This window comes from Grus americana, chromosome 5 (genome assembly GCF_028858705.1).
Source record: "Grus americana isolate bGruAme1 chromosome 5, bGruAme1.mat, whole genome shotgun sequence".
In the NCBI taxonomy this organism is placed as follows: domain Eukaryota; kingdom Metazoa; phylum Chordata; class Aves; order Gruiformes; family Gruidae; genus Grus; species Grus americana.
In genome coordinates, this window is record NC_072856.1 from 1230472 (window position 1) to 1247016 (window position 16545).

The 16545-nt window shown below is 54.7% G+C and overlaps 1 protein-coding gene across 1 annotated transcript; it reads left to right on the top strand.

The window, feature by feature from the left end:
* Positions 1 to 216: 216 nt before the first annotated feature.
* Positions 217 to 13865, top strand: DRD4 (dopamine receptor D4). Its single transcript, XM_054827259.1, has 4 exons — positions 217 to 474; positions 11159 to 11271; positions 12184 to 12731; positions 13446 to 13865. Exons 1-4 carry the CDS (start codon positions 217 to 219, stop codon positions 13646 to 13648), a joined length of 1122 nt encoding a protein of 373 aa, XP_054683234.1. The 3' UTR covers positions 13649 to 13865.
* The last annotated feature ends 2680 nt before the right edge of the window (positions 13866 to 16545 follow it).

Below are 16545 nucleotides of genomic sequence, written 5' to 3' on the forward strand. Positions count from 1 at the left end.
TCTCCCCGCCGCCCCCTAAGCCGCTTGGTGACCCAGTTGGAGCCGCGGGGGCCGGAGCCGGGCGGAGGCTCCTCCCCGCTCCGCGGAAAGTTTGGGGCCGGCCGGTCCGCTGCTGCCCGGGGCTGGGCCACGGCTGGCGGCGGCGGGAGCTGAGCCGGGCGCCCGCGGCGAGGGAAGCTCCCATGCTCCGGGCTGCCGGGGCAGCGCCGCGGCGCCATGGGGAACGGCAGCACCGGGGCCGCGCCCTGCAACGGTACCGGGCTGCCGCCGCCGCCGCCGGGAGGCCACAACATCGCCGCCCTGGTGCTGGGCATCGTCCTCATCCTGCTCATCGTGGGAGGCAACGGGCTGGTCTGCCTGAGCGTCTGCACGGAGCGGGCGCTGAAGACCACCACCAACTACTTCATCGTCAGCCTCGCCGTCGCCGACCTGCTGCTCGCCCTCCTCGTCCTGCCCCTCTACGTCTACTCCGAGGTGAGGCTGGGACGGGGGGGGGGGGGGTTGTGCCTTTGGTGCCCGGGCATCCTGCACGGTACGGGGCTGCGGGTGGGATCCGCAAGAGACCAAGTGTCGATCGTCGCCCACCTCCATCCCCCCGGTCCGGGAGCGCCGCTGCCGCCCAGCCCCTCGGGCAGCCCCTGCCCTCCTGCTCCGCTGCAGGGACCCTTGTGCCGCTGTCACACCGCCGCGCTCTTCCCCCCCCCCCCCCCGAGTCTCCCGTGGCAGCACAAAACCGCCGCGGGACAGCGAGCCACGGCAGCAGCAGGTGGCTCGGGGCAGGTTTGTGGGCTCCCCTCCGTCCTCCGGACAATTGCCGAGCTGCAAAATCACCGTTATTTGCACCGGGGTGTCTGTCCCGGGCCGGGTCAACAGCTCTGCAGAGCCCTTGCGTTGCACGCTTCCCAGGTTGCCATCAGCAAACGGTTAGGAAGGGACGGGGAGCTCCTGTGCCGTGCTCTGTCTTGCGTAAGGCGAGGAGGTTTGGGTGATAAGGGAGATCTTTACCAGGAAACGGGTTGCCATGTCAAGTTGAGTAGGGGAAGGCGTCTTTTTAGGGAGCCAGATGGGATTTGGTCGCCCTACATCAGGGTGGCTTTGGCCAGCTTGCTCAGGGATCCTCCTGGCAGGACTGCTCTGGTTCGCACAGGCCTGATGATGTGACGATGGCCATGGAGAGCCACCCTGGGGGACTTTGGGTCAGGCTTTCTGTTCACCTCCAAAACACGTTCGCTTCCAAGGCTGTGACAGCTGAGGGAAAGAAAAAACAGGAGCTCCTGAGGTTGAGTGGTTTTGCATCTCTCTCTGTAAAAGGGAGATAAATGGACTGCCAGGGGATTGATGGTGCCTGGTGATTGTGGGGGGATTTGTGGGACTGGAGCGAGGAGGCTCGCTAGAGCCTGCCCTTAGTACCAGCCCGCGGCTCTTTCCCTGCTCAGCTGGAGGAAAGCGCCCACAGACCAAAGTAACGGGTTCTCTGCACCTGCCCTTGTGGTAGCTGCTGGTGTGGGAGAAAGAGTCCTCCTCTTCTTTCCAGATGTGGAGAGCGCCAGGATGCAGCCTTGTGCGCGGTGAACGCCCCCAGCAAGCTGGGGTCTGGGGGGTGTCAGCCGAACCTTGTGTTTTCTGATAGCACGTGGTTTGTAAGGTGGTGGCTTCAGTGCTTCCTCGGGGCGTGAAAGGGGTGTCCCCGTCACTGAGACCCAATGGCGTTCCCGTCCTTGAAGGCTAACGCAAGAGCCTTAGCATCTCCCCTTCTCTCCCGTGGCAGGGCTGCCGCTCAGCGCCTGGCTGCGATGGGCGTATACTTTCTTATGCAAGGAAGGCTGCGGATTAGAGCTTAGGATGCTTTTAGCCTCTCTACCTGGTCCTGGGATTTTACAGGACATTGTGACCTCGGTGGAGGCAGAGGTATTCTGGAGGGACAGGTTCGGCTGGGGACCCATAAGAAGAACCTCTGAAGAACAGGAGCATTAGATTCCCTTCTCCCTTTCCATTGCACTGACAGGGGCACCTCCATGCTGTTTGGTTTTGGTGGCTTTGCTTTTCCCTCGTTAACCCAGTTTTGGTGGTTAGAAAGCCTCTGTCTCCATCATTCTTCTCAGCTACTTTTTGCTATTTGGAATTACCTTTTTTTTTTCCCCTCGCTCTTTCTGTTGTGTCTCCATGCCTCCAGTTCCCAATTCTGTGGGCAGACACGTGCACCAGCGTGGTTTCTTTTAGCCTGGAGGCTTGAGTTTTGCTGGCATATGTAAAATGCTAGTTAACATACCTCTGAAAATGCTTCCAGCTGGGCACGAGCATTGCGGGGCTTTCCTTGGGTAGCACAGACATCCCACAGATCCTGGATGCTCAGGCAACGGGTGTTCAGCCCTGTATGAGCTTTAAAAACCTGGGCTGTCCAGCCTGCGCCTTGGCAGCGATGGTACTTTGTGTGTTCACTGACATAGCTGTTCATAAACATCAGTTCTGTGGTGTAATTCTTCCATGGCTCTGCACCCAGGATGTTAAACAACAGGGAACGAGGGTGGCGTATTGCAGAATTGTCTTTTCCCTCAACTTCTGCAGCTCCTGCAACGGGGCAGGCTCTCAGAGACGCAAGAGATGCTGTAGGAAGAGCACGCACCAGGATCTGCACTCCTCCCGCTCGGCGGTCTTTTTTTTTTTTTTTTTTTCCTTTCTCTTTTCTTTGAGGCAAAAGTGAAAGCTGTAGATCAGAATCAGCCGCTCGGCCGGGGGGTGCATAGTACAGCGATTGCTGCTGTTGAAAACCAGCTGGATTTCAGCTTGCGTTCTGCACCATTGCGTTTAGCCACTGAACATAAGGCATGGACAGTCCTGACCGTTCAGTTCCACCTTTATTCTTGCTCTGGGGTTTTTTGTTCGGTTGAGGGTTTTTTTAACTTTAGTACAGCTCCTGACAGAGTAAGGGTGGTCTTTCAGGGCTTATTGGAAAACTTGAAAACCAGCTGAGAGGGTCTTTTTTTGCTGCTGCTTTAGCAGGAACAGAACTATAAACTCTGACGGCTTCCTCAATTCAGCAGGAGAAGCTTGGTCATTTTTCCTGCGGGATGGCTTCTTGTGTTAGGTTTTTGGAAACATCCCTCCCAGTCAGGGCTTTAGAAAACAGCTGGAGGGACTGAAATTTTCGAGGTGACATCTGACATCCCCACAAAACAAGAGCTCTCCCACAAGCTTCAGTGGCAACGGGATTGCTTCCTGTGGGAGGTGGCTGGATCATCCTCTGCTGCTGTTCACAGCAGCACGGGCACAGTGGGAGAGGCCTTGAGCTTGACGGTTATTTCTGGTTGTTAAGAAAGCTTAAAGATGCATTAGCAGCATTTGTTGACGCATACTCTCCTTTTGTACTTCCGAAAGAGCCGGCATAACTTTTTGTCACCGCTAAACTCTTAGTCCGCGGTGAGGATTCAGAGGTCTCGGCCGGAGGAAGCCAAAGCGTGTGTCAGTTCTCTCGGCGTCCCGTGTTTGTACCTGCAGGTTGGAGGATTGCTGAAAGCGGGTGCTGGACAGAGAGGACGTTGGTGTGCGGTCACAACCGTTGGCTTTTCTGTACCGTTTCACAGTCGCTGCAGTCTTGACTGGAACTGGAGCTTGGCAGAAGGGCAGGGAATGGGGCCGTCTAACGCAAACCTCCTCCAGTCCTGTCCTCACTCGTCCAGCTTCTGGGAGAGGCACCACGGAGGGGCGATGGCTTTCTGATGGTGAGCAGGAGATGGTGGCTACTGCTCCTGGCCAGTTGCCGTCCTGTTGCGCTGGGCTCCCTCAACGCATATAAACATGGACAGCCCTTGGCGGAGAGAACGAACTTTGGAAAAAGGCCAGTGGTGTAGGAAGTTGGCATCTCCCATGGAAGTGGAGCCATGGGGTGAGCAGGAAAGCCCGTAGACTTCTTCTCCCCACAGCCCAGCCTTCTCTGTGCGAGATGGACGTTTTCTCCTGAGTCCTGCCCTGTCCTAAATCTCTCTCTCGTGTTCATTGTGCATTGCTGGGGGTTCTTCAGGCTGTATTTCTTTCTTCATTAATTTGTCCTGTCAAATTTACCTACCTTAGCAGCTCAAGTTAACGCTTGGGGCGTTAAAACTGATGTGACGAAGCTGGTCTTCTGTAAATCCAAATGTTGCTGTCATTTGTCAGTTCTGATCCTCCACGACCTGATGTAACCAAGAAGCATCCGATGGATGGGAAGGGAAGAAACGTCAGCTTTCCACTGGCTTAAAGCATCTTGTTTCCAAAGTGACCAGCTCCCGAGACTGTGGACGTGCAGTGAATTCCTGACCCGGCGGTGTTTACAGCCAGTTTCTCTTTTGCAGAAAAACACCATCTTTAAAGAAAACCAGGTGAACTTCTGTACCCCCATCATTCCCCATTCTCTTTGGAGCGCTGGTTTGGATGGAGGTGGATTAGTGCTGTTTGCCGTTTGTCTTGTTAGCTGCTACCCAGGCTGACTGAGCCAACGTGCAAGGATCGGCGTGTTCACAGGCAGTCGTACGCCGAATCACGGCGTGGGGACGCAGATGTGTCCAGACTCTCCACTGACCTTGTTCGAACATGGAACAAAGACACGTTCCGGTGTTTGCCGGTTGTTACTTACCACGCAGCAGGCTGCCCGGACACGCAGCAGGCGCTTACCTTCCAGCTTGCTCTGGAATCTCAGCTCTTAGCAGCGTGATGGGGAAGAGGTAAAAATCCATGGGGAAGGCAGACCGCTCCTCTGCGGTGGCTTTGTCTGGTGGGAGCGTGAAGTTCTGCTCTCCTAGCAATCCAGCGCCGGTAAGGCAAGGATGATGGGAAGCAAGGGGGAAGGAAAGGAGGTGGCCCGGGGCACTCCCGGGGGTCCACAATAACTCCCCAGGAGCAAAGCCCTGCTTCTGTGCGAGGGGAGACCAGAGCGCGCCTGGAGCACTGACAGCACTGAAATGAGGGCTGTTGCTCCCGAGACGGTGAGGGGAGCTACGAGGTGCCGTGGAGGCACTGCGGAATATCGTCGGGCTCTGAGGGGCTTTACCCACCAGAAACCTGCACGGAGGGAGCTGCGCGGCTGCACGGGCTTGCCTTCATGTTTGACTGCTTCCCCTGCCCAAAGACCGACGGCGGCAGGAGCCCAGCAGCGGTGTACGTGGTCCTCATTAACCGCAGGCATTCCCAGCAATTAGGGCAGGCAGCGGGCTGCACGACTTCCACCCGCGGGCTCTGCTGCGGAGCGTACCTCCTACCTGCCTCGCTCCGCACGCCGCCCTCGCGTCGGCTCTCCTTAATCCGCGCCGAGTGCCAGAGCCGCGAGACAGGTCTGATCCAGGAAGGCGCTGGCCAGAGCCGCGTCAGGCGGCAGGGTTATGTAAACATCTTTGCCGCTAAGATCTGTGTAATTGATTACGAAAAAGAGGAAACAGTTTTAGCAGATCTGCACGTTCGCCCGGCTCCCGCAGGTCGGGGAAGGGGGGGTCTCTCCAGCTGGCGCTGCCTCGCGGATCCTCGGAGCCGTAGAGCAGCCAGTGCTAATTGCACGAGCTGTTTTCTTGGCGGGGATGCTGCCGTTCCCCATCAAACTTCCAGGGTGTCGGTGCACCACCGGTACAGAAACAGCTCTTGTTTGCAGCGCGTCGTCTGCCTGCGATGCGGCTCTTCTGCCGAGAGACCCGAGCTCTGCCCTCCGCCTTTTCTGTGAATGCACGCCATCCTTTTTTTGCAGCAGTATTTCAGATGGGTCTTTCCTGGAATCTTACGGCTTTAGTGGAAATAGATGTTCTTCTAGGCCTGGCTGATGTCCGAGCCGCGCAGCACACTGGGGAGGCGACGCAGGCCAGCAGTTATCCACCGGTGCTAACGCTAAGGGGTTTATTTCTCAATGCAGGACGGTGCCTTTGAATTTTGGGCCCTCATAGTATTTCAGGTGGATGACCAGACTTGCTCCTCATGTCTGAAGAACCTTGACCTCAATGATTTAAGCCAAGAAAGGTCCTCAGAGCAGACATAAGGCCACCTTTGCCTTGGGTCCCACTCCCTCTCCTTGCTCTCCCCTCGCAGGCTGTCGTGTCTTCTGGGGGACGCCGCAGTCCCAGCTCACGAAGAACGGCCCAGAGTCAGCTTCTTCTGGGCACTCGGACAGTTCTTTGACTCCGATGCTGGACTTTGCCCGCTTGCAAGGATTATTACTCTTCTGATGTGGTGTCCCAGCCTTCTCGGCAGGCCTGGGCTCTGGGGATTTGCACCGTCAGTCTCTCCGTGCTTGAGCCGTGGCCTCGCTGAGGGCAGGCACCTGCTTGTTCGGAAATGCAGCTGGGCATCTCCTAATTCGCCACCCAGGCTGCTGCCGCCTGGTACCTTACTTCAGATGCCATCACCACCGAAGACCAAACGATCACTTTGTGCGCTCTGCTTCTTAACGCGCCCGTTTGCAGGGCTGGCGAGAGAGGCGGGTACGCGTCTGAGACGCGGCGCCGTGCGGAAGCAAGCGGCAGGACTGAGGCAAGAGCTGTTATCACGGGAAATAAGACTAAAACCTTCGGTCCTGTCCTGGCTCACGCCCTCAGGGGCGCTGGCAGCCTAAGAGCTCTTCTGGCATCAGGCTTGTTTGCAAGAAGGCAGATTTTTTTTTTTCTTACATCATCGGCAGTGCTTAGGAACAGGGACATCAGAATGACCGGAGCTTGGAAGCAGCCTGCGACGTGTTGGAGGAGTCAAGTCTGTCTCCCTCCCTCCTGTAAAATCTTTTCCATAAGCTGTTTGTATTCTGTGTAAGAAGCAGCTGGATCCGTTCCTCCTCTGCGCGCGGTGGATGATCCGGAACCTAAACGCAGTTTGTAGTGAGATGTTGGTGTCTTGTGAGAGACCGCAGTGGCTGCGGGTGAATTCACCGGCGTCGCCAAGCTTGGGCGGGTGAACCGGCAGCCAGTCTGCACCTGGAACGCCTCTTTGGAAGGGGTTTGTCTTGCGTCCCGAGGGGCGATCGTTATCACCTTCCCTGAACCCTCCTTGGCTGCCACGAAGCGCAGGGCAAGGGGCAGAGCGTGACGCTCCCTGCCACCCTCGCACAGTTTTCCATCTTCTCCCAAGAAGCGATGCCTGGAGCGTTCGCGTGTGGCGGTTCTAAGGGAACCACGTTAACCCCTTTAAGGCTCAGCCTAATTTCTTACCGGAGCGGTGCAGAGCACGCCGCCAGCCTTCGAAAAGCTGTAGCGGGTACGGTGGATCACAGGGTTATTCTGGCAGCTTTGCTCTGTGACGGGAGGCAGCTCACCCTGCTGTTTTTCTGCGCCTTCTCAGCACCAGCACTACTGAGCGTCCGTCGCCGGAGAAAAACAAGGGGCCTCGCGCTGAAAAAGAGCGGAGAATGCAAAAACCGCCGATGGAAGGGGAGTTGCTCTGGAGCACTTCTTAAAGGCAGCTTGAGCTGTTTATGATCCCTCAAGCTTTACACTGTGTACCTTGATGGGCTAATCTTCTGCAGCCTCTTGTAATTAGGTACCACTTAATCACAGGAGCCAGCCAAGCCAGCTGTGCCTCTAATCCAAAGTCACTCTCCCATCAGAGAAGTTCTTGGCACATTTTGCTAAGGTGGGCGAGCGAGAAACGTGGTGTGATGACATGTTGTCCTCACCCAGCGCTTTCCCCAAAGTCAGGTCTTGGGGGCTGGTGGGGAAAGGGAAGAGTTTGTAGCATTTTCTGAGCGCCCAGCTGGAATCTCACGGCAGAGGGGGCTGCAGCCTGAGAGCTCTCGTCCTTTTCAGAATCAATTCGTTCCCCGGAATCACAAACAGGTTTTGAAAACTGTAGCCCAAAATCAAATTTTCTCACTTATAATCTGAACTGAACTTGTCCGGATCCCGGTGAACTTGGCAACAATTTGAGGGCTGATTCGGCTCCCCGGTTGAGTTTGGGGTGGCTGGTCTGTGCTAGGGAAAAGGCTGAGTGAAGCCTTCGGCTCCGAATCCAGCCCTGCCCTGGAGGGTTCGGGCTACCTCTCAAGGAGATGGCTATGTAAAAATAGCCAAACAGTTTCTTCAGAGTCTGCTTTGGCTTTACAGCTCCACTAATTATAATCCTGTGCGTGACATCGTTACCGTCTGATATTAATCCTCGCGGAGCTGCCCGGCCCCTGGTCCTGGCGGGGTTTCTGCTCGTGGAGAGCGTTACCCCCGTGGCTCCGTTTGCTGCGCTGGGATGGCCAAACCCCGAACCTATTGTTTAGCATCTATACGTGAACTAATCTATACCCACTTCCCGAACCGCGCCCAAGGCCGGCGAAGTTAAGACTGCGTGAGCGCTGGCTGACGACTACTATAGGTTTACTTCGGAGAGAGACGGGAGAGCAGCTGTGGAGCAGGAGCGGGAACGCAGGCGTCCCGTGCCGTACGTCGGCCGCGTGCCTCGGTGAGCGGCGCTGCTGCTCTGGGTGCCTGTCTTGGGGGTTTCTCAGACCAAACGAAAGCCCGTTTCCCTGCTGCTCCTGGCTGAGAACCCAATACAGCGACGGGATAATTATTTCTCTTCTTGGCTTCGTCGCGTCGCTCCTCACTTTGCGCTGGCGCAGGGGTTGAACTCCTCTCCCCACCCTTGGCACCTCCGCCGCCGTCCCCGGTGCCAGGCGTTTCACTCCCTCTCCTAAGATGCTGAATTACTTTTTTTTTGTTTTTTTCTTGGGGTCCCCGCTCTCTTTTTGTCACAACTGCCCCCCCCCGCCCCGATGGTCGCTATTTTTCTGGTACCAAGGTGCTTATTCCAGAGCTAACCTGGGAACGCGGTGGCAGGGGGGCGTGCTCCTCAGCTTTGCGGCCCTGTGCCAACATATATATATTTTGTATTATATTGTTATATATTAATTCACTGTATAACGTGTCGTATGAATACATTGATAAATGATATGGATAAAAATATATTACATGTAGATAAAATAAAGTCCCTGGGACTTTAATAAAAATAATATATATAAAAAATAATTTTTATATAGCACATTATATATAGGTAAAAATGTATAGTAAATTATATATATTACATGTAGCAATATATAGCTTATAGTAATATTATATATATTTTTATAATAGTAAGAGTATATATAGTGTTTGATATTTTGCCAAGTCCCAGGGGCATTTTATATTCATATTTATTTCTATACAATCTAATTTTTACTAATAAATATAATAACTGTAAATCTAACTTATAAATATACATACGTTACATATATGGAAATATACGGATAAATTATAGATAATGTACAAAATGTTATATATGGCATTGATATATAATATATATTATAGAAAAACATTTCAAAGCCTCTATATGTGCCCACTATGAGTGTTTATTATAAATATTTATTATATTGTATTATATTATCATTCTATTATATTATCATTCTATTATATTATCATTCTATTATATTATCATTCTATTATATTAGGACCAGCCCATTGAGCCATCGAGGTTTGCCTGTGCGAGCGTGCTGACGGGTGTCTGCGCTGCCCAAGCTCATGGCAATAACGGCACGTCGGCGGGGAGCAGGGCCGGGCTCGAGCGGACACTTTTTCCGCGTCAGCCTAAAAAGCGCTTCAACGCTACAACAATCGGCTGGGTTTACAACCGGGCGAGAGGAGCGCTCGGTTGGAAGGAAGGACCTTCTGCCAGCAGTTTGCGGTGGCCGCGCCAGCTGAAGCCGTCGCTGCCCTTCTTGCCGTTGTCAGGCGCGGGCGGTGCCGGCGGTGCCGCTGGCTGAGAGGGGACCCGGCCGTAAATCAGCGTCTGGGGTGCCCGTAGCGGAGGTGTAAGGAGCCTCTGGCAGCCCCCTGACTCCCAGCCCCTGCTCTAAGGTGCTCCACCGCACTGGACGTGCCGGTCGTGATGGGAGGACGGCGTTGGATCTGAAAGTGCCTTTAGCTCCTGTTTCAGCTGCGCGGGAGGCTCGGTTTGGCGTGCCTGGAAACGAGCGGGTTTTACAAGCATTTAATGTGGAGTCAGCGCTGGCAGACCGCTCACCGGGGGCTGGGGTGACGGAGCTTTGCACGCGTCTGATGCGCGGGAACGAGGGAGCTTTTCCTCTCAGCTGCTAAACGAGGATGGAGGGGCTGAGCTTGAGCTGAGCGGGGCTTTGAGCCCCTCTTTTGCTGTCAGGGAAAAACAAGAAGGCACCCTCTCTTGTGGTACTAAAATGAGAATTTTTATAAAAATTCTGTTCGTGGTCTCGTCCTAGAGGCAGCTGCACTGGTGCGAGGAGAGGAAGCCGACGCTCGGCGCATCAGCTTTGGATGCCAGAGGGTCTGGACACGCGTTTGGTGCCACGTGCTGGAGGGTTTAACGAATCCTGACTTATTTCTGTGCTCTTTGAGCTTTTCCTGCCATTCCCATTTCCCAGCAGCCGGGTTCACAGCACGCTGCTGAGCAAACGTTCCTGTTCCACAAGCTGCTATTGATCAACCGCAAACCCTTGGGCATTTGCTGGCTTTGTTGGGGTTTTTTTTTCCCCAAGTATTATTTGGGATACAGTAGCGTAGATTTTTTAACAGGTACCTTTTGTATAGCAGAGTCAACGCTTTGAAGTAATACGGCCCAATGACGCGCGTCCGGTCACGTCCTCGCGCCGGCAGCGCTCCTGCCGTGCCCTGCAATTGTAGGGAGAGCGAACAAGAGATTCCACCTGACCAGCCTGAACGCGGACTCGCGAGGCTGGCCTTGTGCTTAGCGTGACAGAATGAACCACGCGTGTAACGCGCTGAAACCGTTCACGTCCTCTGAAAAATGGAATAGGGGCTTTGCGCTCCGTCACTTGCGGAAGAGCTTCTCCTTGCTTCCTTGCTGACCGGCAGCTAGCGATGCTGTGCCCACCCTGCCTTTCTGGGGAGATTTTGGGGTGGTGAGTTTGAATTTGGGGGTTCTGAGCCTCTGCACTAACCCGAGGCAGCCCTGTGCCCGTTATTCCGCCCTGCACGACCCGCTTGGCAGCGCTGAGGGGCTGGGGGCTCGATTCTCCAGCCGGGCCAGAACCCGAAGCCCCAGGCAAGCTGTGAGCTACTTCACGGGCAGGACTGCTCGACGGCAGGCCGCTTGTTTGGGGGAGAATGTGAGTGGCTGAGGCGCCCAGGCGCGGAGCTGTTTCGTGTCGTTTTTAAAGGCAGTGGGACGTGGCATCTGCTGACCACGGGGATCTTTTCAGTTCCAGGGAGGCGTGTGGTCCCTCAGCACGGTGCTGTGCGACGCCCTGATGACCATGGACGTGATGCTGTGCACGGCTTCCATCTTCAACCTCTGTGCTATCAGCGTGGATCGGTAAGTGCCTTCCTCCTCCTCGTGCCAGAGGAAGGAGCGCTGTGTCCTGGCATCAAGCTGCTGCCATACCTGCCCTTACCAGGGTCCCACGCAGGGAGGCCGGATCCTGTTCTCCCATAAGGACGGTGTTCTGCCCTCCCGTCCTCCCCCATCACCAGCGTTGTGTCCCATCAGGACCCTTGTGGTGGCCAAGCTGGAAGCACAGTTGTGTGAGGAGGCCAGAGCTGTCCCCTTGGGTGCTCTTCTGAGGGGGAGCTTGTAGCCCAGGCTTGGCTACGTGAGTAAATTAACAGGGGGAAGGGTAGTAGCAAGTGACTATGGGACCACTCACTTCTGACACCCCACCTGGAGCCCAGCTCTGGGGTCCCCAGGACAAGAAGGACATGGAGCTGTTAATCAGGTCAAGAGGAGGCCATGGAGGTGATCCGAGGGCTGGAGCACCTCTGCTCTGGAGACAGGCTGAGAGAGTTGGGGTTGTTCAGCCTGGAGAAGAGAAGGCTCCAGGGAGACCTTAGAGCCCCTTCCAGTCCCTGCAGGGGCTCCAGGAAAGCTGGAGAGGGGCTGGTGCCAAGGGCAGGGAGTGACAGGCCAAGGGGAATGGCCTGAAGCTGCAGGAGGGGAGATGGAGATGGGATGTGAGGCAGAAATCCTTCCCTGTGAGGGTGCTGAGGCCCTGGCACAGGGTGCCCAGAGAAGCTGTGGCTGCCCCTGGCTCCCTGGCAGTGTTCAAGGCCAGGTTGGATGGGGCTTTGGGCAACCTGGGTGAGTGGAGGGTGTCCCTGCCCATGGCCCGGGGTGGCACTGGATGGGCTGTGAGGTCCCTTCCAACCCAAACTGCTGTGTGATTCTGTGATGTTACCAGTGGTGACACCACCATACTAGGACTGACTCACCTGGGACCTGTATTGGCAGGTTTATCGCCGTTTCAATCCCACTGAACTACAACCGGCGACAAATCGACCTGCGGCAGTTGATCCTTATATCCACCACCTGGATATTCGCCTTTGCTGTAGCATCCCCAGTCATATTTGGCCTCAACAACGTCCCAAACCGGGACCCCAGCTTGTGTCAGCTGGAGGATGACAACTACATCGTGTACTCCTCCATCTGCTCCTTCTTCATCCCTTGCCCCGTCATGCTGGTGCTCTACTGCGCCATGTTCCAAGGACTCAAGCGTTGGGAAGAAGCCAGGAAAGCCAAGCTGAGGGGCAGCATCTACGGGGCCAACAGGAAGCTGTATCACCCCTCAACCTTCATTGAGAGAGAGCAGACCGGACTGGAGCCGGAGGAGTGCAACCCTTACACTCGCTCTGACCACCCTGGGGACTATGTGATGAACAATGGGATCCAGACTGTCTCCTACCCACACCTCAAGTACCCACACCCAGGACACAGTCGGAAGCGGGCCAAGATCAACGGCCGGGAGCGGAAGGCCATGCGGGTGCTGCCTGTCGTCGTCGGTGAGTAGCAGCCGGTGGTGGCTGGGGAAGGGTGGGCAGCGTGCTGGGTCCAGTCTGGCAGGGCTGGTCTGAACCCGGCGAAGGGAACGCGCGCTTTGCCGACCCTGCTGCCAGGAGCCAAACTGCCCAGGCACGGGCACGATGAGAGATGTCACACAGACCCATGCTTCATCCCTGCTGGAGAAGGTGGGGGTGGGATGAAAGCCACCTCCCTCTTGTTCCACGTCCCCAGTGCCATGGCTTTGGTCCTCCTCCCTCTCCATCACGCGTGGGCTCGTTTTAACACCCACCTTCCCCTGGTTCCTGCGGAACAGCCTGGTTGTGGCTTAAGACCTGCCGTACCCATCTCTCGTGAGAGGATGTTTATCCAGTGAAAATCTCCGCATCCCTTTGGGCCAGAGTAGTGCCAACAACCACCACCCTTGGGAAAGAACATATGTACGGTGTTTATAATCCAGCCTTTTCTTCAAGGTAAACCTGTGACTCCTGATATCCTAAATATGAATCCAAAACGATACATAACTTAGACTTTTCATCAATGTTTAGGACGAGAAAGACATCCTAAATTTTTTGCCAGAGCGTAAGCCCAGATCTACATGTCAGCACATCTGCTGCTTTTCCCCTAAGCACTCTGAGCTGTCTCCAGTCTTGTTTGTTAAATTAAACCCTTTTTAACATTCACATCACTTTCTCTCTTTAATGTCCTTCTGGCAGGTGCTTTCCTCTTCTGCTGGACACCTTTTTTTGTGGTTCACATTACCAGGGCGCTCTGCAAGTCCTGCACCATTCCCACTCAAGTCACCAGCACTGTTACTTGGCTGGGTTACGTCAACAGCGCTCTCAACCCCATCATTTACACCGTTTTCAACGCGGAGTTCAGGAACTTCTTCCGCAAAGTCTTGCACCTCTTCTGCTGAGCCCACCGGAACTGGGAGGAGAAGGAATGACCGGGCTGGTTTTTTTGTATAGTTCATTAAAGATCTATTTCTGCCTACGGTCTGCTGTCTTTGTTGGGGAGGAGGGAAGGAGGAGAGATGGCAGCTGAAGGATGCTGGTTCCCAGCTCTTTGTAACTGGGAGTCGCAGGTGAGCACCAGTGGATGCAGCTCGGACACTCTCGCCACTGGAAGCTGCAGGCGTAGCCACTTTTTAACACTTGGCGCAGTGAGAGACACCACAAGACGGCAGAGATGGTTCTCGGGAACAGCTCGTGCTTTGGATTTAGGTGCTTTGTCTGGTTTGGGCTTCGCTTAACTGTCACTAAGCAAAGCCAAACAGCCCTCATCCCCGCCGTGTCTGGGGAGGCAGGAGAGCCTTGAAGCGTGCAGCTGCTCTGGCCCTGAGAGTCGCAGACGAATTCCCTGCTCTCACCCCTGGGAGGTGGAATCCTCCCCGCTCTGCCTCAAGAAGCGTTACTGAAGGAGGTGGCTGAACGCAGCCCTCCCTGGCTGCAGCCCAGCCTGGCCACGGCCCGTCTCCACCAGTTCCTATGATTTAAACCATGAGGACAAACCAAGCTGGTGAGTCCAGGGCAAAATCGAGCCCTGCTGAAACACTCTGGGACGTGCCCTGGGTGCTGCTTGAGCTGCTTTCAGCCGGCTGTGGGCCTGCCACGGCCTCTTCTGGCTGCTGGGGTGGCGTCACCGGGGCCGGGGGGGTAACACGGAGAGGAGTCTGGGGGGAACGAGGCTGTTAAACTCATCTCCCAGCTGTTCACGTGCCAGATCAGGGTCTAGCTACCTGTGCAACCTCCTCCTCTCCCCTTACTCTTCAGTATTTTAAATCCAAAGACTGATTTTACTCATATTTGACAAGGCGACATTAAGGTCTTACAAAAACCCCAGACAAATCGGCCCTGCCCAGTATTCCTACCCCTGGGGGCAGGAGGGCTGGCCCTAGCTGAGAAACGCCCAAATTTGGCCGAGATCTGGAGACATCTGAAGTGTCTGGGGTGGCACTGCTCCGTAATCCCACAGCTTCCAGTGCAGCCGCCTTTCCAACGCACTAAAAGTCGGGTATCGCTCATCCCTGCCAGGCTGACGAGGAGTGCCAAGCACGACCGACAGCTCCCAGCCACCTCGTTACCAGCTCCCAGAACAGCCTCTTTGCTTTGCTAATTGTTGTATTTTCCCTGCTTGGGTGACAGTCTGCGCTCAGGCTGCTGGGGCACGGAGCATGCAAGACTGGTAAGGATGAGAGTCGTAAGGTCCTTGTAAGAGCACATGCAGCTGCCTAGTAGTAATTTTAGATTTACCCATCCAATGATGGGTCAATAAAGAAATGATGTTATGGCTAGTTCTCCAGAATTCCTTACCAAACCGTACAGTACCTGCCAGGAACCATTTCCAGCCTGCAGGAAAAAAATCCTGTATACCTTTTGGTAAACCTGAGCACGGCAACACCACGGGCAGCCAGAGGAGCTGCTGCTGCTGTTCTCCGAGGCTCGGGGGGGGTGGGGGAAGAAAATGATTATTGCACAAAACGGGAATCTCGAGTAATGATTTTTGTATAGGGTTGTTGCTTTCTGAGGGGTACTTTGTCTGCTTAGAAACAAAAGGAAAAAAGTACTGCAGGAAGGTCTGAAGCTTTTCTTTGACTAACAGTTGCTCACTCAATTTATCATCAACAAATAAACATATTAAATTCCCACATAATTATGCTGTAAATTTTCGAGGATTTGTGGTTTGCCGCTGTGTTGAGGCACAGCTGCCCCAGATAGCAGGGCTCTGTTGGGGAGCTCCCTGAGAGCTTTAATTAATTAAAGGTGACTCATACCTACAATTTCGTCATTTAGGAAAGTTGCCCCACTCTTCCAATTTTTCTTTCCCCCTACAAGATTCAGCAAAGCCAAACCGCAGACAGTGACCAAGGCTCAGCTGTACTCGGCCACAAACTCTGCAGTGAGGCTGGTGGAGGATTCGCTCCCCTGCTGCCCAGTCGCCCACACGAGCAGGAGACCCGACAAGCTCAAGCACCTGGTATCTCAGCTCACCTCTTCCCGTAGCTGCACTTGTCCTTGAATCCGCGCAGAACTCTGTTTCTCAAACCAGCAGCACCATCCAGGGACGGTTCTCTGTGGAGAATGCAAGGTGAGCCAACGAAAACTATTATTTTCCAGCTGAAAGCTGCGTTTGGCATTGCGAGTGGCAGCATTAGCACTCCAAAGGTGCCACTTGAGAGCCAACCTTCGCTGCGTTCTAATGCGAGACGCTGCTGTCTCGCCCTCGTTTATTTGAGGAGCTACTCACCCACAGATTGACTGTGGCTTGGCAGCCTTCTCTGAGCACAGCACCCACGCTAAGGGGGCTCGGACCGAAGCAGCAGCACTGCTTGTTGCCTGCCCTTCCCTGGGCTGGCCTGGCCACAGCGGCCAACGGCTGAATGACCAGCTCACGGATCTGGAGCACGCACAGACCTCCACCGCAGCGCCGTGCCGAGAGCTTTGTGCCTACTCGAGGGTGCTGCTGAGGCAGGTCGCCAAAAACGAACCGGTGGTGTGGCCCAATGGCAGCGCCGGATGTTCAACATTCTGCGCCATTCCATGTAGTCAGAACCTTAATGGGCAACAGACGGAGGCAAGAAACCCTGTAAATTAGCCACAGTACTGTGGGCTCAATTACGACTGTCTTTTCAATTAACTAATGGTCTTTAAGCTTTACAAAACAGGCAATCATAATTTAACTGTGAGAAGACACCATTACAAATACTGAAGTAGTACTCTGGGAAGCAGGAGTGAGCATTCTGCTATGGGAATTTAAAGAATTGCCTGGTCTTTCCTTCCCAGGAGCCTTACACGTCTAATTTCAGTTCTCATC

What these genes read in the sequence shown, in the direction of transcription:
- DRD4 (XM_054827259.1), top strand. Translation starts at nt 217, where the DNA reads ATGGGGAACGGCAGCACCGGGGCCGCGCCCTGCAACGGTACCGGGCTG. An exon ending in TGTGCTATCAGCGTGGATCG is followed by an intron (nt 11,272 to 12,183) that starts GTAAGTGCCTTC and finishes CTGTATTGGCAG; the next exon opens with GTTTATCGCCGTTTCAATCC. An exon ending in GGTGCTGCCTGTCGTCGTCG is followed by an intron (nt 12,732 to 13,445) that starts GTGAGTAGCAGC and finishes TCCTTCTGGCAG; the next exon opens with GTGCTTTCCTCTTCTGCTGG.